The sequence below is a fragment of the Dendrobium catenatum genome, unplaced genomic scaffold (assembly GCF_001605985.2).
Source record: "Dendrobium catenatum unplaced genomic scaffold, ASM160598v2 fragScaff_scaffold_1417, whole genome shotgun sequence".
NCBI classification, from domain to species: Eukaryota; Viridiplantae; Streptophyta; class Magnoliopsida; order Asparagales; family Orchidaceae; genus Dendrobium; species Dendrobium catenatum.
The window spans coordinates 1079167-1095812 of record NW_021319879.1 but is presented as its reverse complement, the minus strand read 5'-3'; the positions used below and the strand labels follow the sequence as shown (position 1 = coordinate 1095812).

General features: G+C 30.7%; 1 protein-coding gene across 1 annotated transcript in view; it reads right to left on the bottom strand.

Moving 5' to 3' along the window:
• The window catches only part of LOC110111596 (MADS-box transcription factor 6), a 36328-nt gene that overhangs the window by 9555 nt on the left and 10127 nt on the right, over window positions 1–16646 (bottom strand). The window contains exons 2-5 of the mRNA XM_020843535.2: window positions 15585–15663; window positions 3709–3770; window positions 3260–3359; window positions 2432–2473 (exon numbers count right to left, since the gene is read on the bottom strand). Coding sequence (XP_020699194.1) covers window positions 2432–2473; window positions 3260–3359; window positions 3709–3770; window positions 15585–15663 — 283 coding nt within the window. The remainder of the gene's footprint in view (window positions 1–2431; window positions 2474–3259; window positions 3360–3708; window positions 3771–15584; window positions 15664–16646) is intronic.

Sequence of the window (16646 nt, the reverse complement as noted above, 5' to 3'; positions counted from 1 at the left end):
GGCATGAGGCCTAAGTAGGTCTCTTCAAAGAAGCCAAGGGCACAACTAATAGAGATTTTAACTATTGTTGCAACTAAAAACGCCAAAATAGTAGGCTTCTATTTTCACTAATTTATTTATAACTATGACACTTGTCATAAAGAAGATAACAACTCAAGAAAAGACTTCCCCAAATAAAATTTTCATACCTTTCTAACATGGTTTGATATAGTTAATGTAAACAAATTTAATAAAAGGTTTAAATAATAATATTGAAGTATAAAATCGAGTCAGAATTACATCTTACCCATCTTAAGATTGAGCTATATATTCCTCCCAAAATTAGCACAAATTTATTTCACTTTTAATTGCATATTTCAATAAGATTAAGATTTCGTTTGGGACGTCTTTCTTACTGCTTATTAAAACACCTTTCTAGCACAAAAATTAAATTTTTGTACCAGAAAGCTGCTTTAAGAAGTATTAAAAAAGTCATCTCAAACAAAGCCTAAATCTTTTATGAAAATGATTTAGTCCAAATGTGAATTGCATTGGGTTTCCTTCAGTCACCTTTTAATACAAGAGAAACTATGAAGCATATTCGAAGAAGGTATTTTGATGTTTTTATTAAAAAAAATACTTATTTAAAAAATTTCACAATAAATATATAAAAGACTATACAATACATAATTTACTACATTAATTGGCATAGTAAATATTTATACAGGGATGCTTTGAAGTGGCGAGTTATGAAGGCTTATTTTTAAAATTACTATGAATATCAACACTTCTTTATTAAAACTAGTAATCTAGAAATACTCAGCAAATTGAAAAAAAATTAAATTTATGTTAGGGAAATTTACATATATACCACTTTATTTCATGCTATTTACATATCTAACACCCAAAACATTAATATTACATGCCTATCACCCATATACAACTTTAATATCAAATATACCACTCCTATAATTCATTTTTACCATTCATACCATCCTATAAATTTTAATATTTCATTCCATGCACCTAAATTTATTCTATGGGTGGTACTCATATAATATTAATGTTTTGAGTGTTAGATATGTAAATAATATGAAATAAAGTGGTATGTATGTAAAACCCCCCTTTATGTTATCCCATGTTATCTATTGTTGAAGAGTACAATATTTTGTTCCAATATTTATTTTGATTGATGAATTTTAACTTTTGCTAAAAAAAAAAGCTATTTATGGTTGGTTAAATAAATCACCCTCTCTGGATTATTCTCTATCTGCTAAATTACATGTTTCAGAAAATTCCAACTGCTAGCCAATATGTATGGATAATTTGACTTTCACTATATGAAGTACTGCCTTTTGGGCATTGAAGACTTATTTCACTCATGGGGACTTCTTGTCAAGAAGTTGTGATTGTAATTAAAATGTTTTCTAAAACTCATTATAATCTTATGTTATGACTTAAAAAAAATTATAGCCTAGAAACATGGAATCATTCTCCTTTTTTTTTAATAAAAATTCTCTTTGGACCTATGCAGTAATAAAATAGTTACATGATCTTAGATCATCTAAAGCAGCTAATGCTTAGAGAGCTATATCCAATAGAAACATAAAACCTAATAGCTAAAGATCCCTATTAAATTATAATGAAAGGGCAAAAAGACAACCTTGTAAATATGTGGGCAACATAATCTACATCCTTGATTTCATAAAATTGATTTGGGAGAAGGGAAGGTTTCTACTTAGAAGAATTCAACCTAAATAACTCTCCTAATATTATCTTTTTGAAAAAACTATCCACGTTAGTAATATTATCTTTGTTTAACATGACTCCAAAGTTCAACATTTTTTTTAGTTGAAACCCACAGAGGAGCCTACGCGTTGATATAATTCAAAATTATAAGTCCTTAAGGAGACTATCAGCCCGCAAATGCTCGAAGAGCTAAAATCAACCAAAAAGAGAAAAAAATCTAAGGGCCGATTTTTGCAGGTTTGCTTCCACCTTGAGGGAGTTTTTGGCAAGAAAGTTTGTGCTGATTGGATATCCCTAGATCCTTCTTATTTTTGGGCGCATTTTTCGCGCCGCCTTAGAGTGTATCTAGACTATTTTGTATTTTGCGTAGATGGGGACTCCAAAGTTCAACATGATTTAACTGAGATGCCTTACTGTGCTACATATGGCATTCAAACCCTTCTTCACCTTTGAAAGAAGGTTCTTCGTTTTCCTTATCAGTAATTGTGCATTTTTATTTTTTTCCTTCTCATTTTGATTTTTCCTTCCTCGTGGAAGAACAATTTAACTCATAATTTTCATTCCCAAATTCTCTCTTCTGATTGTACCATTAGAATATTAAACTATGCATTGAACTGTATCAAACCAGCTACATTTGCTTTATACGAGTATCATTTGCCATTATTCTTAATCTCAACAACAAAATAAAATGCAAACAATGTACCTTTTTACGAAGTTCTTCCATTTGATCCAGCATTATTTGCGTCTGCATAAAATATAGTAATAAAATTATTGCTCATGGTTATTTAAAAATGAATCTGGAATTAGGCATGAAGCTCTAAAGGTCTAGTTCGTGAGACTTGATGTAGTTGTCTTGGACTTGGGCTTCGTTTGGGACGATTTTTTTACTGCTTCTTAAAGCAGCTTTTTAGCATAAAAAATTTTGTACTAAAAAACTGCTTTAAGGCTTCATTTGGGATGGCTTTCTTACTACTTCTTAAAGCAACTTTCTAGTACAAATTTTTTAATTTTTATACTAAAAAACTATTTTAAGAAGCAATAGGAAAGCCGTCCCAAATGAAACCTAAGAAGAAATAAGAAAGTTGTACTAAAAAGTTGCTTTAAAAACAATAAGAAAGTCATCCTAAACGAAGTCTTATTCTACAGATGTAATGTTACACGCTCTAAATATTTAATCTATACATAACTGACATATGCCCTCCCCATATTTTTAATTGATCCTATGCATGCTCATGAGCATTATGTAAAATATTTGAGATAAATTTCTATACTTCAAAAATTAAAGCATCTCCTGATGAATTCTTGATCTGATCAATTGTTTAGTTTAAATTTTGAGAACTTTTCTTCTTTCTGGGACAATGCAAAGCAAATAAAACCTGTTTAAACAAATTTAACAGAAGTTGGTTTAATATGTTGAACACAGTTCATCTAAGAAAATCATACTTAAATTGTTTAAAATAGTTTCCTATAACTAAAATAATCCTGTAATCTAGTCTAAATAAATTCAAATAGGAATCAAGTCCAGAATCACCTTTCTTTGCCTGGCCTGTGATAAGGCAGCTTCAAGTTGCCGTTCCAACTGCTGTAATTCCTTCACGTTTAAGGGTCCAAGATCCTCTCCAAGTAAATGCCTTCAGAAAAATTATCATCATTATTTTTATTTCAAAAATTCCAAAGCTGGTAGGACCAAATGAAATAGGACCTAAGGAAAAATGCTATTTTGATTCAAGAACTATTTGGTTTGCTGAGATAGTAACAGTTTCATTTGATTACATATTTGAAAAACCCTAAACCCTAAATCCGCTAAATCAATACAATCTGGCCGATTATCTCTAGGTTATATAAGTGATAATAGAAGAAAGATTTCACTAAAAAATAACTACTATTTAACTAAACAACCTCTTATGAAAATTAAAAGAGCACGAAAATGTAAAAATAGTTTTCTCCAGTTTTTTTTTTTTTTTTTTTCAATATGCGTACCTGTGGGAGCGTTGCAACGACTCGAACTTCGCCTTCAATTTTGAGACCTCTTGATACCAGCTCTAATAGATTAGAATAACCAAAAGATAAAGATATTAGTTGCATCTCAACCACAAGAAAAATTCTCTGTTCAAGTAATAGAAAAAACTGTCTTTCTGTGAATCATTGTGCATCGATCATCTCGCAACACTCTCCTCTGGCGATTTTAGGATTTCTGCTGCATTGCGATCCTAAGCTCCATTTTTTTTGTATTTTTTGCTGGTTTATTTATTTATTTATTTTTTCAAAAGATTTTTTCTGGCCTGGGGCCTGCTTTGGCCCCTGGCTGTGTTATCTATTTGTTTCTAGTTCTTTTGCTTTGCAGTGGTTTTTGTTCTCCCTGTTCTTGATGGCAGTTCCTCCGTCCTCAAATTCATGGAGATCTAGAAATTTATGAATTGGAAATATGATTTGGATAAACATCCTATCATTGGATTGTTCAAAAGAGGAGATTCTTCTATTTGAAAAAGGCTTTACAATATTAAGGGGGAAACTAAAAATTTATTCTTTGGGTATTGGCTCTGGTAATGTTTACTTCTGGCAAGACCATTGGATGGGATCAGCTTCATTTGATACTATATTTTATTCCCATTCTACTTCTTCTATTAAAGTGCATAATTTTATTTATGGTAGCTCTTGGAATATTCCTAAGATGTTGTAGAATATCCCTAAACATTTAGTCAAGCAAATTTCTAAAATTCCTTTAATGGTTGATGAAAAGGATTGTATTTTATTTAAAGCTTCTACTTATGATAATTTTTTTTCTAAAAGAGGCTTGGAATCTATTTTAGAAGGAAAAAATCAGTTACTATTATTTTTTCTATAATTTGGCATATGAGTATTCCTACTACTATTGTGATTTTTATTTGGAGGTTATGCATATGCTTATCCATACTGATGATAATTTAATGGCTAAAGGCTTTGATTTACCTTCCAAATATAGATGTTGCTATCATCTGGAAACTATGAATCATCTTTTTGTTTCTGGCCCTGTGGTGGAAAGTTTGGATTCATTTTGAGGATGTTTTTAGCATAAGGAAATTCAAATTGAACTCTAATATTTCTTCCATTTTGAGCTCTTGGTTTTACAATTCCAAAGGGAATATAAGGAATGTTATCCATGTTCTTGTTCTTTGATTTATGTGGCTGGAGCGAAATGATACCTTTCATAATAACAAATGAATGGACTATATATATGAGGATTATTTCTAGGGTCAAGCATAAAGTTTTCAATTTATATAATTCTAACCTTTTATCTTTTAAAAATATTAAAGGGTGCTGGAGGAGACTTCTTATTTTGGTTTAAACTTTGTGTTGAGGGAGTTTAACCATAACTCTATATTTGTTTACTGGATCAAACTTATTAACCCTTTTGTTAAGCTTAATTCTGATGATTCTCAAAGAGGGTGCTTATGGTTATGGTGGCATTATAAGGAATTGTTATGGTGATGTTAATATGCTAGGCCTCTTCAATCTTGTTCTATTATTTATGCTGAGCTAAAGGCACTTTTGTATGGTTTAAATAATTGTTTAGCTCTTAAATTACAAGATAATTGAATTGAGGTGGATGCTTTGTTTACAATTCAAATATTAATGGACTTTGATTCCCTTATTTGTAATAATTAGCTTTTTATATTGTTAGGAAAATCAGGCTTATATTTGTTCAATTGAACTACCTTATTTCTCATGTGTGGCATGAAACTAATTAATAGTTTTGCAAACTGGTTGGTTAATGCGGGTTGCTCCCTAACAGATTTTAAGGAATAAATTAGTTATGCTTTCCCCAAATCTCTTTTGAGTTTAGCTCATTTGGATAAAGCTGGTTTGCCTTATGTTAAGATGTACTTTTTTTATGCATTGGGTTTTGTTGTGTTCTTTGTGGTGGTAGGTTTTTTTAATTCCTTCGTGATGCATCCTTAGTTGGTATTTTCATGAGTTTGGTTTCCTTGGTTCTTTATCATTATGGTATGTTGCGGGTTCTTGTTAATGCTTCTTTTCCTTTTTATGGTCTGGTTTTACTTGTTCTCTTTGGTTTTGTTGTTCATTCTTCAAGCTTCCTTAGTTGATCTTATTGAGCCTTGTTTTGCTATGTCCTAGGTTCTACTTATGGGTGTTTGTTCTTCTAATTGGTGGTCTTTGTGGTGTTTTTTTGGTTGTTTCGTTGATGGGCTTCTGCCTGGGGATCTTATTCCTTGCTTTGCCCTTGTCTACTTTTCCTTTGTGGCCCTTGTTCCTTCGTGGTTTTCTTATTTAGCCTTTTGCTTTGGGGTTCTATTATGAGGTTTTCCATTACTACTATTGTTGTGTATGCCTCTTTGTTCTATAGACCTCCTCTTTTGTGGTTGTTTCAGCTATTGTGATTTTTATTTTGATTGATATTTGTTTTGGTTATCTTGTTTTCCAGGTTGCTATCTTAACAGATTCTTCCATGCTTATTATCTTTTGGCATTTTTGGATTTTTGATAGGATGATGATGTTGATTGCCTTCATGTTGATCATTTTTCGGGTGATGACTCTTGGCCTCAGTAGAATTTTCTTAGGTTTGTTTATTTATTTGTACTTTGATGGGATCACTTGCTCATAGGTTTTCTATTTTCTTTTTATTGTATATCTTCGGAGCATTAGTGGGCACATGAACCCTTTTAAGAACTTTTAATCCCTTTTTTAAATTAATGCGTAAGCCCTTCAGTGAATTTTATCAAAAAAAAAAAAAAAATTATGCATAGAAAACATTAGAAAAAACATGAACTAACATTTTTACATAAATTTCATAATCCCTCGCCAGTAAATCACAGCTGGTTCCTACTTAAAGTTTTGCCCGAGAAAAAATAGCATATTTGCATGAAGCATCATGATTTCATTCGACTAAATAAGCTAGAACTAAAGATTGATGAGCAACATTTATACATGACACAAAATAAAACCTAATTGATCTACAGTGTATGTCGTCCTTACATGCTTAACACCATGCATCATCAGATTTTTCCTTCATTTCCATTTTTCAACAACACTAGCATAAGGTATAGAAGCAATTTTCTTCCTTATAGAATTAATAAATTTAGACAATAGGAACTCAATCCTCCCATCATTAGCTTCAACACCAATTGATTCAAGGATAACCTTTTAGATCAACAACATATGCAAACATGTTACCCCAAAGGATCGCAACCTTTATTTTGGGAGGTTTTGAGTTGAAGAGAATGCCGCCAAAAGAAAGAAATTAAAAGCAAAATGTCCTTCTCCTAGGGTTTTAGTGGTATAGGAGAGTATGAGTAATCATCAAGCATATAGGGATTAGGATTATCAAGTCTATTCAGTGTTCATATAACTAGGCTTGGAACCAGCTTAACTTTTTTTGGTGGGATATTTAGACCAATTACGATAAATTCCAACACACGTCATATACACAAGCTTCAAACCAACATATTTTGGTTGGTAGTCAAAGCTTCAAACCAACAGATCTAGATGAGCTGCGTAAACCAGCTTAACTCAAATCGACTCAATTTCTAGCCCTTTTAAAATCAATTATTTTTCCTTTTTAAACTTTGTAAGAATATGATCTTATCCGCATGTTTTTTTTTTTGTATTGAAGAAATTGAAAAATCACATCTCATCTCTTTTATAGTTGTCAGTATACTTTTTTTAAGTAAAACCCATAATGAGCTTACGTGTTAATTAAAATAAAAGGTTACAGGGTCCTTAATAGGTATAAAAAACTCAGGTTGGCTATTTTGGGCTATACATTTTAGTTAAGGCAAAACTTTAAACTTTTTTTTATCTATGTTCATGATATGGAGAATGCCTCTCACTTTTTAAATGGAATTTGTTGCATTCCATATTTATTGCATTTCATATAACATCTAAAGGAAGAACATGAGGAAAAATGGTAACATTTTTGAAAGTTCTTCTATTATTATATGTAAGATTCATCAGGTTGAGCTAGAAGCATAAAATAAAAAAAATAAAAGAAATTTTATGATGTGGCCTTGTTTAGTGATTGGTATTGTGGCTTCCCATATGAGATGACATTATTTAGGTGTTTTATTTCTCTTGATAGATTTTGTTGTGAGGATACTTTATATACCTGGGAAGGATTACCCTTATTCATCTCTTTTATTTGAAAATTTTGATTCATTTTGGCAATTTTATGGGTTTTTAGCTGCGGGACTAGATGAGCATTTTGGCCCATTCAAGATGACTGTATAGCAACTATTGGTTTGAGTTTATTTTGACCTTTTTAGAATTTTGCATTTCATCTCATGACATACATATATTTCTCTATGTTATAATAGTTTATTATCTCCTTTATGTGAGCCCATTTAAAATTCATTTTTCTTTCTTTTTATTTAAGCTTTTATTATATTTTTTACTACTTTATCCCCACATACTTATAACTATTAGAATGGGGAAGCTCTTAGGTTTAAGTAAAGATAAGGTGATAAGAGAAGTAAGATTTTGATGGAACAAATTACTTATTTTTTATTTCTCATTTTGCCTTATATATACTCAGAGATATTACCACTATTTATCTATTAATGGCTTCTTTATTAGGATTATGCCTAAGCATTTTGATCTAATGGCTACAACTAATTCCATGGAACTCTCTTCTATCATAAAAAATAATAATTACTATTATATATTTTTCTAAAAAATATTGCTCTAAAATATATTTCTAGGATTCTCTAAAAATTATTTTTCGGCTCTTTTATTTGAAATTTTTTACTCCTTTTTGTGCTTTTATGAATTTTTAGTTGTGGGACTCTAATGAGACATTTTTCTCCACTTTGGATGGCTTTATAGAAACCATTGGTTGGGGTTTATTTTAACCCTTTTGAGATTTTTGCATTTCATCTTCTGACATACATGTATTTCTCTTTTAATCATTATAATTATCTCCTTAATTTGAGCCCATTTGGAATTCTTCTTTATTTCTTATTGTTTGAGCTACATTTTCTATTATATTTTTGGCAGCTCTTTTCCCACAATATTTATAACTATTACAATGGAAAAGCTCTTAGAACTAGGTAAAGCTATGGTGATAAAAGAAGCAAAATTTTGATGGAACAAATTACTTATTTTTTATTTCTCACTTTGCCTGATATTTACTCAAAGATATTACCACTTTTTATACTAATGGCTCCTCCATTAGGATTATGCCTACACATTTTGACCTAATGGCAATGAGCATAATTCTTATACTGATAATGTTCATTTAGGAAAGGGTTCTTTGTCATCTCCTTCTATAATATATGCCTTATGAAGCTGTTTGTGATAATAATGTTACTGATTCTCCTATGATATCTCCCTATGATGATAACCCTTTAAAAAAATTTACTTAGTGATGGTGACTAAATGTATAACATTAATATTATTTATGTTGCTTCTGATAAAAATTTGGTTTCTTCTCCAGTTGGTATGAATTTGTCGAATGATTGTTGTGATGGTGTGGGTAATCTTTTAGATGTTAAATCTAATTCTAACATTGATTTTGATTTGCCTTATGTGGGGATGAATGTTTCAAATACCTTACCAAGTATTGATTTACCTGTCTCTCCTATGATGAATGGTGTTTGAATTAACTTGGAAGGTGGGTTTCATAAAGAGTTGCAATCTTTTGACACTTTTGATCACTCCGATTGGATTGACAAATTTTCGGGTAATATAAGTTTTAATCGGGATTCTTATGGTGGATGTACTAATTTAGCTTTAGATGATTTTGATTTGAATGTGATGAATATTTATAAAGCTAGTTTCTCTATGGGTTATGGTAAGAAGAATAGGAAAAAGAAATCTAAAAATTTTTTAGCTGCTACTTTTGAGTGCTAGGTTTTCTATGGTTGTTGGTGTGCCTATCTTTAGTTTGCTAGGTTGGTTCAGTTGTTGTGGTTTGTGGTTTGCTCTCTGTAGTTTTGCTTATGTTCTAGTTTGTGGTCTTTCCTTGACCTTTTATTTTACTATTTTGACTTCTCACTCTTCTTCAAGCAATTTTGCAAGTTTTTATGTTGTTTATTGGCTGCTTGGCTCCTTCCCTATTGGTTGTTGTGGCCCTTCCGACTAGTTTGTTTTTGGGTTGCTCTTGCTCTTCTTATGCTTTTTTTGTAGAGCTAGCTTTGTAGATCTTGATATCTTGCCCATTTGTGATTTTTCTTTCTTGGCTGATTTTGGAACTTCCATGTTTCTCTTTAGGATTCCCTTTTTGAGGGTTGGCTTTTTATCTCCGTATTTGTCTTTTCTTTTACTGATTGTAATAGGTAATATTAAAGGCTCATTGGTTTTACTTCATATACTGCATTTTTAGAGACCTTTTGATCTTTTATTGATTTTGTACCTTTTTTTTTTCTAATTAACGCGTAGACCCCTCTGAGGGGTTTTAACCAAAAAAAAGTCTATAAAACTCTCTTCTATTATAAAAAAATTTAATTACTACTGTAGATTTTTCTTAAGATTACTGTCCTAAAATATATTTCTAGGCTTCTCTAAAAACTATTTTAGAATATGGGTTTATCTTAAACTGATGTAACCAATTAGAGCCCAATTTAATATAAGTTTAACTTCTAACTCCACCTTTAAAGCTTGATTTTGCAACTCAACACAAACTTTGCATCCTAATAAAATCTTTTATATTAGAGTGGCTTGGTGAAAATATGTGCAACTTGATCTTGAGACTTCATATACTCCCCTTGCATCTCTTTTCTTATGATGGATTCTCTGATATAGTAATAATACATATCAATATGCTTGTTTCTATCATGAAAATTTAGACTCTTGCCTAGCACCATGAAGTCTATATCGCTATATTCTACAAGATCAAAATCATTAAATGATGAATAAAGCAAGTTAAAGTCAATTGTACCTTTAATATAACATAAAATTTATTTAAAAATTTTCAAGTGGGTGATAGTTGGAGTCTCCATATAACAATTGATAAGTCTAACAACATAAAGAATATCAAATCTTATGTGTCATAAACTCCCAACCAAACTCTTGAAAAGAGTTGAATCAATTCATTATCCATCATAAGTGTGTTGTGTTATGAAATATTATGATTCATCTAAAACTTCTTCAATATCTCCCTAGCATAACCTTCTTATGAAAAGAATATTATATTTTCTGCTTACTTTAATCTCCATTTCTCTTTAAAACGCCTCCGCTCTGGCTCTCTCTCGCAAGTTTCACCTTCGCTCGGCTAGGGCAAAGCCCTAGCCACTTTCCTTGGGTTTGTTCATGATTTTTGCTCTAATTTTTCTCCCTTCTCTTGTCGCAGTGTTTCCACTTCATCTTTTGCTTATTTTCTTTTAGGTTTTGCATTATTTTTGTATGTTATCTATTGTTAAGCGTAGCCATTCTGATTTTTTGGTTTGTAAGAATCATTCTAAATCTTTCAAAGATGCTTTATCTGGTTCTGATGCTTCGAAGGAGTTTTCAAATTTGAAAGTTTCTACACTAAGGGGTTTGCCAGTGTTATGGATCTAAAAGGAAGATGTTTTTCATCTTTCTAAGCTTTTCGATCTTGCTGTGGTTAGGAAATTTTTGCTTCGTTGCCCTGTGTTATATTCGATCAGGAAAATTTTCTTCAACCTCAAATTGTCCTTTGAGTTTTCTGTCACCCTTTTAGATCAGGGCAACATGTTGATCAAGCTCTCTAAGGACCTTGATTATGAAAGAGTTTTTGCTCATAAATCTTATTTTATTTTTGGTAGATTTATAAAATTGATAAAAAGGATGCCATTTCTAGACTTATCAAAAGAGTCTCTGATTGTCCACGTCTGGATCTCATTTCTTGAGCTTCACCCTCATTTCTATTTTCCAAGCATTCTTTTGGTTTGAGGTCTTTATTTGTATGGCCACTTCAATCGAATAATGCCACTACTATAGGTTTTAGGCCATTCATTGCTTGTATTCTTGTGGAACTGACATTTCTAGGACCTATCCAAACTTTGTTTGACTTTGACTAAAGAAATTTGGCTATATTCAAAAGATGGTTTTGGAAGAATTTCCTAGTTACTATGTTCATTGTAAAGTTATGGGTCATAAAAATTCTGAATGTATTAAGTTGCATCCTTAGTTGAGGAAGGTTGGCATTACATCTACTCAGCCTCATGTTCGTTCTGTCCCTATTCCTATTACGGAGTTTGGAGTTTTGGCTTTAAATAATCCATAATCAGATAATGCCCCTATTCTTGATCTAAAAACTTATATTGCCCCTATCCTTGATGGGAAGTTTGGTAAGGTGCTTTAGAATGATCATGCTTACACTCTTCACAATGTACATTTAGGGATGGGTTCATTGATTTCTCCTATTATTCCTCCTTTTGAAGTTGTTTGTGTTAACAAAAATGTCGATTCTCCTCTACTTGCTCCCTCTAGTGCTATTTCATTAAATAATGTGGAGTGTCATGGTGATAAAATGGATAATATTGATCATAATGTTGATTTTTCTGGTAAGCAATTAATTTATTCCTTTGGTGGTTTAAGTTTGTCGCATGACGTTTCTAATGTTGTAAGTAAAATTGTGGCTTTTAATGCCAATCCTGTCACTGATTTTGTTTTTTTTAATGAAGAACTGGATGTTTCTAATAGCATCCCTATTATTGATTTACATGTTTCTCCTATGACAGATGTTGCATGTATTAATTTGGATGGTAAGTTGCATACAGGTTTGCATTTAGTTGATCACTCTTATTGGATTAAGGAATTATCAGGTAATAAGTGTCGTGATGGGGATATTAATGGTGGTTGTTCTAATAAATCTTTAGAGAATTTTGATTTGAATGTGATGATAATTGATAAAGCTGGTTTCTCTATGATTTCAGAGAAGAAAAACAAGAAAAAGATAGTTAAAAATTTTTTGAGTTGAGCTTTGTATTGTTGTTGGTTGTTCTTCTATGATGCCTGTTATTTTGTGGGGTTTTGTTGTTGTTAATATCTTCCTTTTAGTGGTTTTTGGGGGTCTTGTATTTTATGTCCTGGGTTCTCTAGTGGTTGGTATTGGTTGCTTTGTGCTTCTGTGGGTTGTGGTTGGTTCCTCCTCTCGGTTTAGTTACTTGTGGTTGGTTTGGTTGCCGCTATGTTTTGCTAGGTCTTTCTTCCTTGACCTTCTACTTTATGTATTGCTTACTCATTCTTTCTTTAGATTTTATGCAGGTTTTTGATGTTTGGTAGTTTATTTGGTGTTTCGTGTCGGCTGCATGTATTTTTGGATGGCTGCTTGTTTTGGATCTGCTAGCTGCTTTCGATTGGCCTCTCTTGGGAGGCCATTTGGTGATCTAGCTTGCCTCTCTTTGTTTTATTTTCTTTTTCTTTTTTTCTTGTATTAGGTTTTATTTCAAATGTTATTTTTTTAGAGAGCATATGATTCATTAAGGACTTGTTACCATATTTTTAATCAACGCGTAGGCTCCTATATCAGTATCCAAATATATATATATATATATATTTTATATATATATATATATATATATATAGGTTAAGTTTAAAGCCTAGATAATATGCCTAATGCTTGGATTACTTCTGGAGAAGATCAGTCATAAGCATACAATTTAAAAAAAATTATCATCGTTATTCTTGATGCAAAAAGCATGCTGATCGGGACATTTAATGAAGCATTTCTATTGCGTGTACTTATCTATTAAATTATTTCATGACCTTAGCACATGCTTGAACCTATAGAGTTTTTTTTTTTTTTTTTTTTTAAAACCATATGTATTGTCCTTTAATTTTATAGCCAAGTTGCTAATAAAAATAGAATTTTTCTTCAAGGATTACATTCAGGAATGTTGATTTTATATTCAATTCTCCACATATTTTGAGTTGTCAAAGAAATGATTAGTTTAATAATTTATAATCAAGCACTGAGAGAAAATATCTTATCATTATTGATGCTAGTTCTTTGATTGTAGTCTTTTATAACTAATCTTGTCTTGTATCTTTTGACATCTTCATTTACAATCTTTTTTGCTTTATATACCCACTTCATGTCAATCTTCTTTTGTCATTTATGAGATGAAGCTAGTTGTCATTAATCATTCATGTCAATTGTCTTGATTTCGTCATGCATAGCATCTTTTCACTTCTTACTTTATATAGCTTCTTAGAAGTCCATGGACTAGTAGTTGGCAAAAAGTCAAAAAGAGTAAATTTTTCTTGATTCTCAATTACCACATGGTGACCTTCTAAGATCTTGAAATGTGGAAATCTTTCACTTGAACTCTTGCTTGAAATTAATGAAGATGAGTTTTTTTTGAGTATTTATGATTGATACTATTAATGGAGGTTTAGACTCCTCTCGTAATTGTTCCATTTTTTTGTTTTTCCACATTATTTTCTTAAAAGTTGTAGTCTTCAATTATGATCCTCAATCTCATTCTTTTTCCTCATCATGTATGACATCTAGATTAATGATTATCTTCAAGTATTTGGATTGCATAACTTATAACCTTTTGTATTATTTTCATAACTAATGGAAACAAATGTATTGATTTCATCATCCAGCATAGTATTTCATGTTAGGCACATTCACAGGAATATAATACCAAAAATTCCATGATATGAGATGTTAGACTTCCTTCTGCAAGATACTTCTTGTGGTATCTTTCCCAGGCTTTTTATTAGTGATTGATTTGCTAATTAAGATACACTTGCAATTCTTCTACCTAAAATTCCTTAAATCATCTGGTGCTTCAAGCATGCTCCTTGCCAAATCAAGGATTAATTATTCTATCCTTGTTTTTTTTTTTTTTCTACCACTTCATTTTGTAGAGGGGATTTTGGAATTGTCAGAGATTGATATATTCCATTAACTTTGCAAATTTTTAAAATTGTTTTGAAGCGAAATCTGCTCTTTAATTTGATTGCATGACTTGAATTTGTAGTCCACTTTCTTTCTTCATATATAATGGCCTTAAACTTCTTGAATACTCTAAAGGCCTCTAATTTTTTCTTCAAAAAATATACACATATTTTGTTAAAAAATTTATCTATAAAGAGAAGGAAAAGGTTACTTTTATTGAGTTAGCATGGCTTTATTGGATCACAAACATGTGTATATAATACCTCAAGTGACTTTCAAGCTCTTATACTTGACTCCCTTTTAGAGCTTTTCCTAAATTTCTTTCCGAAGATACATGTTTTATATAATTGATCAGAGTGTTTGATACAAGGTAGTCCTTTAACCATCTTTTTTCTTGAAAGCAACTCTAGTCCTTCAAAATTGAGATACCGAAATCAAAGAATTCATAATCAGGAAGCATTTTTATAACAAGCTTTGAGACACATGGAGTCATCATTTTGAATATTGAATAAGAACATTCTGTTTCTTAATATTGACATATTAGTATTAAAGTTTCCAATATTCTCAAATAACAAGTATTTCTTTCAAGTGGATATGATATCATTTCTTCAAGAGTTAGCCTAAACTCAAGTAAACGGAAAAAAAAATGAAAAAGAGCTAACATTGTCTAATGTAAACATAAAAAACATAAAAAAACCAACACAATAAACTCTAAACGGCTATATATCTAGATTATATTACAACAAAGAGGTATAATTGCATTTTTAAAATTCCTAATTTCATTAAATTGTAGAGATATGACTAGAAATTAATATAAATAACATCATAATAAAAATTAATTAAGTTTTTATAATGCATAATTGATAATTAATTGTGAAATATTAATGAAAAAAATGTTTTATTCAAGCAAAGGATCAAAAATTTTCAAGAGATCAAGATTAAGTATTACATAAGGAAACAACATACCTGTGTGATTTGTACAGTTCTTAACTACAAAAAAGAAAGCTAATTTATAAAATCTTACATAAGAGTGTGAGAAAGTAGTTGCCTGTGTTTCGCGATCAATGGTATTGGTAGCTTGAGAGCTGAAAGAGGAACGTTGATATCGCTCGAGAGTTTTGCATGTGCTGACAGAAATAGAAAATGTTAAAATCAGAACAATGTTATATTTCTGAAATTGTAAAATTGTAAACATAGTTGACGTTAAAGGAGATACAGCTCACCCGTTTTTAGGCATAAAGTGTAGAATGCTTAGGCAAGGCTTGAGCCTTGGAAATGTTGTCTTTACATCACTTTAACTTCGTTTGGAACCACTACTTTCTAAAGCAGCTTTTTAGTATAAAAATTTCTAATTCATAAATTTTTTGTTGTAGAAAACTACTTTAAAAAGTAGTAAGAAAGCAGCCCCAAACCAAGCCTTTGTGTCATTTACTATTTTTTTTAATTGCATAAAGTTCTAATCCTGTTTTGCATAATTTATATTCATGTTAACTTTAATCTATAAATATTTCCTCTTGATCATATAATATTAATCTAATTTATTTCTCTTATGAATGTATATTTTCTACTTATTGTAGAGCATGTAAAAACAATGTAAATCCAATTTTTACATTATTATATTTAAGATATGCTCCTTCCATCACTTTTTATCATAATCATTAATGAGTCTGTCCATTGTCCTTCATAATTTAGTCACTTGTATATTATAACATTCTTATTTCTATCATGCTTAACTTGGTTACAATTAATAGCATCCCAAATACTTTAATCAGTAACATATATTTATCACTATATCCACTTGTAATATAAATTAATAATTATTTAAATCTTACCCATATCAGGCACTTAGATTTTGTTTGGTCATATTGTTTTTTAAAGCAAATTTTTAGTACAAAAATGTTTTGTATTAAAAAGCTGCTTTAAGCAGTAAGAAAGTCATCCCAAACGAAACCTTAGTTTATATTGTACAAAGTCAATGTGCATTTATATTCAAAAGTACTCAAACAAGCCACTTATTCAATAAAATCTCTACAATTAAAATTCTGATATATATGGAAAGCTTACACTAAGGGGTCTCTCATTTTTAATATCTTTTATAAGAATCTTTAAA